The sequence below is a fragment of the Zonotrichia albicollis genome, chromosome 22 (assembly GCF_047830755.1).
Source record: "Zonotrichia albicollis isolate bZonAlb1 chromosome 22, bZonAlb1.hap1, whole genome shotgun sequence".
Taxonomy (NCBI): domain Eukaryota; kingdom Metazoa; phylum Chordata; class Aves; order Passeriformes; family Passerellidae; genus Zonotrichia; species Zonotrichia albicollis.
In genome coordinates, this window is record NC_133840.1 from 1,735,733 (window position 1) to 1,744,487 (window position 8,755).

The 8,755-nt window shown below is 56.0% G+C and overlaps 1 protein-coding gene across 2 annotated transcripts; it reads right to left on the minus strand.

Moving 5' to 3' along the window:
- Positions 1 to 887: 887 nt before the first annotated feature.
- On the minus strand, positions 888 to 8,139 carry MRM1 (mitochondrial rRNA methyltransferase 1). Of its 2 annotated transcripts, none has more exons than XM_074556945.1 (5): positions 7,359 to 8,139; positions 6,509 to 6,602; positions 5,905 to 6,025; positions 1,542 to 1,632; positions 888 to 1,392 (listed from the first exon to the last, which is right to left on the minus strand). In XM_074556945.1, the coding sequence occupies exons 1-5, from the start codon at positions 8,012 to 8,014 to the stop codon at positions 894 to 896; spliced, it is 1,461 nt and encodes a 486-aa protein (XP_074413046.1). In that variant the 5' UTR covers positions 8,015 to 8,139; the 3' UTR covers positions 888 to 893. The 2 variants fall into 2 exon arrangements, with proteins under 2 accessions (XP_074413046.1, XP_014126057.2); XM_014270582.3 differs by having other exon boundaries at positions 1,198 to 1,392; positions 1,542 to 1,661.
- Between the last annotated feature and the right edge of the window lie 616 nt (positions 8,140 to 8,755).

Here is an 8,755-nt window from a genome sequence, read left to right on the forward strand (position 1 = left end):
CAGTCAGCCCAGTGCTGGATCCTGGAATGTTTGCTCTGGAAATGAGCAAATCTGAGCCACGGGCCCCCTCTGCTGGGGCACCCTGGGCTGCTGAGCAGCTCCTCTGGGCCTGCAGCCTTTTCCTCTCAGCTTTAAACCAAAAAAAGGCAGATTCAGCCCCCAGAATGCACCAGCTCTCAGCCCACAAGGCAGCAGCTCAGGGCTCTCCTGCTCCCTGTGGGTTTGGTCACACAGCCCTGTTTGGATGATGGGGTCACTTCAGAGGGGTTTGGGATTTGTCCTTCTCCTCAGGACACACCCCAGGCACCCTCCTCTCCCTCACAGCCACACAAGGGAGCCCTGGACACCCTCCAGGAGCTCCTGTCCCCATCCCGGACACCTGCAGTGTCCCCAGTGCCACCAGGGACACAGAAAACACCCCCACACCCCCAGACCAGGGCTTACAGACTTCATTTAGCTCAAAGAAAAGTCCTAATTAGTCACTCAGAGTGATTTACTTATTCATTTGGAAGTGGGGAGGGGGCAGGCTGAACGGAATTGTTTGAAATTATCCCTAAAGGGCACTGTAAATTAGGTGTTAATGAGGAATCCTATGCACAGGGCGGTGGTAGCTAAATAAAATAATTAAGGTGCTAAGTGATAACATTCTTTTGGCTCTCAATAATTTAGCCAGCCTGGATTTTCAAGCAGGAGAGCTGCAAATAAAGGGACCCCAGTGCCACCAGCAGGACAGTGGTCCTGGGGCACCTCACCCCCAGCAGGATCAGCCCAGCTTGGAAAGGAAACTTCCCCAGAAGGAACCGAGCTCCAGATCCCTCTTCCCACCTGAAGGACCAATCACACTCTGCATTTACACGACACAAAATGGATTAATTCGAGTCTACAACCAATCTTTACAAAAGCTTTATTTCCACGGGCTCCATTTCTCCCCCACTCCAGATGTTTGCCAGCCCTTGGCAGGGCTGCACACCTGGTTTACAGCCAAATACAGAAAATTCAGCTCCAGCGGCTCCCAGGCACAGCTGGGAAGGGCACGGGGCTCTTTCACCCACAGCCCAAACTGTCCCCACAGTCCAAGGGATGCACAGGTGCTGGAGCCACCCCTGGGTGTTCTCCTGCTCCCAGACCTGCCTGCCTTCCCTCAGCTGCTCCTCCCAGCTGTTACCCACAACATCAGGGCTCTGCCCTGGCTGTTGAGTCAGGGGTCTGGTGGCTTCTGCAGCAGCCAAAATGCAGCTCAGGTCTCTGGGCTCTCCCTGGAACTCAAAGTGATGGTGGAGACCCTGGGAAGAGCATTTCCATACCCACACTGAGCAGCTTCCTCCACCAAATAAAGAGGATTTCAATCTCCATGCCTCCGTTTCTGGCTGCAGATGGAGTGCAGGAGGATACCTGTAGGAAAGCAAATATAAATAAATATTATAAAATAAAAATTAAGGGATTTTATTTTTTTTCCAGACCACAAGAAAACCATTCAGTGAGCCTGGATGTTAAGTGCAGAAGCTGAGGGGTTGGTACCTGGTGCCCAGAACTGCTCTCACCTGCAGCCACGGAGACGTTGAGGGAGTCGATGCCAGGGTGCAGCGCCCTGCCAGGGGGGATGGCCAACATCTGCTGGCACTGCAGCTGGGTCTGCAGGGAAATGCCCTCCCCTTCACTGCCTGCAGGACACACACACTGCTCAGCTCAGCCCAGCACCTCCTTCCCCTCCCCAGTGCAGTTCCTGTCTCAGTTCTCTGTGTGTGACACCCTCCCCCAGCTCAGCCACCTCAGCAGCTCCACACAGCTGAGCCCCAGAGGGAGCCTGGCACCTTCCTCCCTGCCCTCCCTGTGTAGCCCCACATTTCACAGAGAAAAGCAAGGCACAATTCTTCCCAAGAATATTGCTGGGTTTCACAATCTCTGAACATCAAAGAAAGAAAACACAATTCTTATCATTGGCTATGCCTGTGTTTGTGCCACAGGAGAATGCAACGTGGAGATTGTTCACCCACAGTGATGGGGCTTTGGTTCCTTGGCCTGTCAGGGCCAGGTGTGTGTTGTGTGTGTGTTAGGGCTGTCACTGACCAGTGCAGTGTGTGCAGGGCTGAGTGCTTGGCAGATTCAGTTTGAAATGTATAGAATAATATAGTATAATAAAGTAATTATTTAGCCTTCTGATATCAATGGAGTCCTCAATTCCTCCTTTGTCAGGGCCTTCTCAGCGCAGCCACATCCCTGGATCTGCTCCCCAGCATCTGAAGTGGTTTTGAGGAATATCCACACAACACATCTGCACAGAGATGCCACAGGGAGCAGAGTGCCAGCAGAGAGCTCCCTATGGGCACAGGGACAGGGCAGCCATGGGGCCACAGACCAGCTCTGCCCCAGCAAACCCCACATCCCCATTGCCAGGGACACCAAACCCCACATCCCTACTGCCAGGGACACCAAACCCCACATCCCTATTGCCAGAGACAGCCAACCCCACATCCCTATTGCCAGGAACACCAAACCCCACATCCCTACTGCCAGTGACACCAAACCCCACATCCCTATTGCCAGGGACAGCTCCAGCCTTCCCAGCACACACACACACACACACACACACACTCCACGGGCTGGGTGCAGCTTGTGCATGCAGACAGTTTAACCAGAGGCTTCAATTGATTAGTTGTTAAACCAGGCAGCAGCCCTGATGTGTTTGGGCTGATACACTGGTGAAACAGAGTTGAAATCTATCCCAGGTCATTAGTAGTTGTTTGACTCACACTGTCACAAAGGGAAATGGAAAGGGAGAGGCTTTAAACAATGCTGTGTGCAGACAGGTGAAAATGCAGAGGGCTCTGGACCTCCCAGCCTGCCTGGCTCCCCAAAGAATCCTTTATTCTTGTTATTTAGAGCAGCACAGGCAGCTGCAGGGCTGCAAGGATGGCCAGCTCATCCCAAACAGGCCCAGCATGTGGCACCCCTCCAGCAGCCCTGCCCTGCCTGGCTGAGCCCCACACCAGGGTGGGATGGCACTGCCAGGGCCCCCTGATCCCCCTGAGCACACAGGGATGGAACTGCCATCATTCCCAGGTGGGATTTTATCCCTGAGCACACAGGGATGGAACTGCCATCAGTCTCAGGTGGTTTTTTCCCTCATGTTTTACTGGGCAGCACTTTGGGGATGAAGAGGATGCTCTGGGTAGTGCATCCTGCATCACCTTCCCAGATGGAACCAGTCATGGCCAAAGCCCTGTGCTGGGCTCAGTGAGCCCTCAGAAGCCCCAAACCCATCCTGACCCACCTTCCCTCCTGCTGTAACAGCCAGCAGAGCACACAAGGCCTGGGGGACCCATCCAAGGTCCCAGGGTGACACCAGCGATCAAAGCCAGGCCTCTCATGGCCCTGCCTGTCTCCTCACCACTCCAGAGATGCTCAGAAAACCCAGAAATACCATCCTGGAAAGGTTTTACACCTTAGAGTGGTATTTGCCTCCTGAGCCTCTCCAACCACACTCCCTCAGGACTCTCCAACTGGGACAGCAGCAATGGCTCCTGCAGAAATCCTCTCCTGCCCCTCATAAGGAAGAGTCTTGCAATTCCCAATAAAGGCACCAATTTTGCCTCCAGCTTTTACAAAGCTTTTTTTATGGCCCTGGCTGCTTAAAATAATTAGGAGAGATAAATTCAGGGCAAAAAGACTTGCACAGTGTGACACAAGGGAGGGGGTATTGACTGAATCAGATGAAATCCTCGTTTACACTGGTGACCAAAACACTTCCCACTTCAGATCTTTAACTTGCACCTCTCAGCTTCCTCCCTCACTGACAGAGCTCAAAGACCAGAGCTTGGAGAAATGACAAAACACATTTCCTGCCCCATTTACAATTAACACCACTCACAATTGCAGTTCCCAGTGCAGGAAATTCAGAGGCAGCAGCAGAAAAATATACAAAATTAACATCTCCATAAAAACCAGCAGCTCTGTGAAGAGCCTTAAACGCCGAGCTAAAGACTGAAGGTCTAAGAAGAACAAATTACCCAGAAACTCTTCTTACTCAGCCATCTAAGTGCTCCCAATCTGTTCCTTGTGCACCCCAGTCTGAGCTGTCTGTCGCCTCCAGCAATGACTCCAGTGCAGACAGCATTAAGCTGGACTGTCCAAATCACTCTCTGCCAAGGCAGCGAGGATGCCAGGAGGGGGAACTGCAGCCTGCAAATGCTTAACTTACAAGACAATCTGAGTGGTGCCAGGGAGCTCAATCCCAGGCTGAATTATCTCTGCTGCTCCCTGCAGCTGCAGCAATGCTCCATATTCACATCCAGGACGTTCCTCCCAACCAGCCCAGCACCAGGCGACCGTAATGTTCAATTTTCTTTCCAGCCAAGAGTTAGTGCTCAGCAGAGAGTTGAAATCATTACTGCTGCAAGGTCCGGGAGCTCTCCTCATGCATCTACCAATCAGCCTCCAATCTCCCCTGACAAAAGGATATTTGGGCTTTTTCCTGGAGAAATCTCCCATAACTCACGGTAACGACGCCGCTGCCGCTCCCAGCCCTGCCTGTGTGCGGGTGCTGGCGCCGTTTGTGGGATGCATTTCTTTGTGGGCAATCAGCAGAGCTGCCAGCCCCCCTGCTCCCCCTGGAATACAGCTCCACACATCTTGTAGAGATGCCAGATTTGCAGCGTTGTCTTGTCAGTGTTTCCAGGAGCTCAATAAACATTTTAATTAAAGGAATATCCTCCGAGCCAAGGCGGCCCCAGCACGGGGCAGGATGGCAGCCCCTCCCTGGCTCCTGGCCAGCAGGACTCTGTGTGAAAGCTCCAGCCAGCTCCTGTGCCAGGTGACAAGAGTGGGGGACAAGGCACGGCCACACACAGGTGCCTGGAGCTGCATTCCTGGGGGAATTTCCTTCTCCAGCTGCCACAGAGCTGCTGCTCCCCTTCCCTTCACCCTCTGGGAGGCTGCACAAGCCCAGACTGTGCCCACAGAAGGTGAGAGAGTGGGCAGAACTCCCTGCAGGGATTGCCCAGCTCAGTGCTCAGGCAAGTGGCAGCCACTGCAGATTCCTCTGCTCCAGCCCCACAGCCAGCCCTGCCCTCTCCCAGGTGTGCCCTGACTGCTCTCAGGGGTGGCTGCAAAGCCCAGCTCTGTACCCACACCATGCCCAGCTCTGCACCCACACCATGCCCAGCTTTGTACCCACACCATGCCCAGCTCTGCACCCACACTATGCCCAGCTTTGTACCCACACCATGCCCAGCTTTGCACCCACACCATGCCCAGCTCTGTACCCACACCATGCCCAGCGCTGCACCCACACCATGCCCAGCTTTGCACTCACACCATGCCCAGCTCTGTACCCACACCATGCCCAGCGCTGCACCCACACCATGCCCAGCTTTGTACCCACTCCATGCCCAGCTTTGTACCCACACCATGCCCAGCTCTGCACCCACACCATGCCCAGCTTTGTACCCACTCCATGCCCAGCTTTGTACCCACACCATGCCCAGCAACAGCCCCTGGTGGTTCTTCCCAGCCCAGCCATTCCTGGTTTTTACAGGGAAATGTGGCACAGCTCTCCCCAAGCAGCTCTGTGCAGGCAGAGCAAACACCTCCAGGGCTCTCCCTCAGCTTGGGGCTCAGAAAATCCACACCTGGGGCTCCAGCATAGATCAAAACACAGAACACAAAGCAAACACCAGCCTGTGACTGCCCTGGCACCAAAGCTGCCCCCCAGACCCTGCTCAGCTGCTGAATTCTGAGTGCATCCACAGACTGCTCCGGCTGGGAGCCCCCTCAGCTCCCCCTGTTCCTCTCATCCCCTGCTTCATTCACAGCCACACCATTCCAGGATTCCCTCTCAGCTTTTCCTTTCCAGGCCTGGAACAAGCCCTGGAGTGAAGCATTCCCCAGCTCTGGAAATGGCAGTACCTATCACCACAATGAGGGGTTTGTCCCACCGGAATTCCGAGCAGCTGATGACAGGAACACCTTCCACATCCTCGGGCCTGCTGGCTGTTCCCACCACTTCCCAGCCTTCTGCACTTTTAGCCTAGAAAAGGAAAGAAATTAAGAATTGCCAATTACTCAAGCTTAAAAAGAACTCATGTTTGCAAGCACTCTATTTTTCACATTTTCAGTTAAGCTGTCTAGGGGTTTTCTTTTTGGCATGCCTTCAATTTTTACCTGCAAAGGGCTCCCTCTCACACCTCACTGCATGGGGAAAAAAGATTCCCAGCAGCTCTCCCCAGCCCTGGTTCCTCCTGTTCCCTGCTCCAAAGGCTGCCCAATGCTGCCATCGTGTGCTGGGCCCCGGGATGTTGCCACAATCCCGAGAGAAGGGAGACAAAGCCCGGCATCCCCAGAGCTGCAGGGTTATCCTGGTACCTCCAGCTCCCAGAACAAACAGCCACCCTCTCCCCCTACCCATGGAGTGGGGCTGGGGGTGTCCCAGCACAGACACTGCATGTCATACCCTCAGTGTTTCAGTTTCCTTGAAAAAAAGGAAAAATAAAATTAAAGTGGCTCACTGTACCTTCAGAAAGCCCGGCAGATCATCTGTGCTGTACACATCAAAGACCTCCATGGTTCCAGCACTGGCTTTGCTCACTATGGGAGTCAAGGGGCAGCTGCAAGGGGAAAAGAATGGGCAAGTGTCACACGAGGGGAAATGCAGGTGAATATTTAGATCCCACTCACTACACAGATGTGTTTTTCCATGGAGAACAGGAGGGCTCAGGAATTAACCCAGGAAACGGGTCACAGGAGGGACAACAGAAACACAAAATGGGTTAAACAAGGAGAGTCCAGGGAGAGCCTGGAATCCCACACCCCACAGCCTGCCTGCAGAGCAGCAGCATCCCAAATCCTGCTCTAGAGATCTCCCTAAACAACAGCTGAGTGAGGCAGGCTGCAAACCTGTCTGGGAGGAAAAGGGGGTTGGAGGAGCCCGTAGTGGTACAAGACACAGAAATTTCTGTGTCTTGTACCTGTTTGTGTGTCTCATTACCTGTTTCTGTGGCCCATCCCTGTTTGTGTGTCTCACACCTGTTTCTGTGTCTCGTTACCTGTTTGTTTGTCTCATTATCTGTTTCTGTAACTCATTATCTGTTTCTGTGTCCTGTACCTGTTGCTGTGGCCCATTATGTGTTTCTGTGGCCCGTATCTGTTTGTTTCTGTGGCCCGTACCTGTTTCTGTGTCTCATTATCTGTTTCTGTGTCTCGTTACCTGTTTCTGTGGCCCATCCCTGTTTGTGTGTCTCACACCTGTTTGTGTGTCTCGTTACCTGTTTGTGTGTCTCATTATCTGTTTCTGTAACTCATTATCTGTTTCTGTGTCTCGTTACCTGTTGCTGTGGCCCATTATCTGTTTCTGTGTCCCGTACCTGTTGCTGTGTGTCGCCACCACTCTGTCCACCCCCAGGAAGTACGCGGAGCGCAGCAGAGCCCCCAGGTTCATGGGGTCCTGGATGTGCTCCAGCACCAGCCACAGCAGCTGCCGCTCCCCGCTCTCTCCATCTCTCTCCTCCGCGTCCCGCAGGCTCCTGAAGGGCAGCGGGGCGGCCTCCAGACACACTCCCTGGTGGGGCCGGCCCCGGCACAGCGTGTCCAGCGCCCGGCCCGACACGTGCAGCACGGGCACCCCGCGGGCCGCGGCCTGCAGGGCGAGCTCGGCCCTCAGGGGCCGCCCGGGGCCGCCGCGCTGCTCCTTGAGGAACAGCCGGAACAGCGCCCTGCGCGCCCGGGCCAGCGCCAGCCAGCACGGGGCCACCCCGAACACGATCTCCGAGCCTTTGGTTCTCTCCAGGGCCGGCGCCGCCTTTCGCTCCTGCCCCTTCCCCGTGCCGGCCCGGGGCGAGTCCTGCTGTGCCCGCCACAGCTCCCGCCCGGTGCGCGACCCCCGCCCGGCCCCCGAAGCCTCCGGGGGATCGCGGCCTCGGGGCGCTCCTTGCTCAGCCCCGCGGCTGAAGCGGAACCGGAGCGGGGCCCGGCACAGCCGCAGCGCCCGCGGGCACAGCAGGGGCAGCAGCGCCCGCTCCATGGCGTGGGGGGAAACAGCCAGCCCCGCTCGCAGCCCGGGCACGGACGGAGCCAGGCGGGGATCCCGGCGAGGCACCGGAGCCGCGGACACGCGCGCGGGCCCCGCTCCGGTTCCGGCGGCGCCGGCACGCCCCGGCCGACAGCGCCCCCTGGCGGCCGGCGGGAATACCGGGAGCGGAGCATCCCAGAGCCCCGGGAACGGAACCCCAGTGACCCTGGGTACCGGGAGCGGAGCATCCCAGAGCCCCGGGAACGAGGAACCCCAGTGACCCCGGGTACCGGGAACGGAGCATCCCAGAGCCCCGGGAACGGAGAACCTCAGTGACCCCGGATACCGGGAACGGGGAACCCCAGTGACCCTGGGTACCGGGAACGGAGCATCCCAGAGCTCCCGGAGAGACCCCGGGAACGGGGAATCCCAGTGACCCCGGAGACATCCCGGGTACAAGGAATAGGGAATCCCAGAGACCCCAGACAGACCCCAGGTACCGGGAATAGGGAACCCCAGTGACCCCGGACAGACCCCCGGGCACTGGGAACAGCCCAGGAACGGAGCATCCCAGAGCTGTCCCCAGCCAGACCCCACAGGTCACCCCAGACCCACACAGCTCACCCCAACACAACTGGATGCTGTCCAGCTCTGGAAATAAACTCTGGTTTTCCCCATAAAGACCCCAAAGGGAAGGATTCTGTTTGGGAAACTTTGGGTGTGAACAGCAAAAAGGCTGTTCAGGTTTAACAC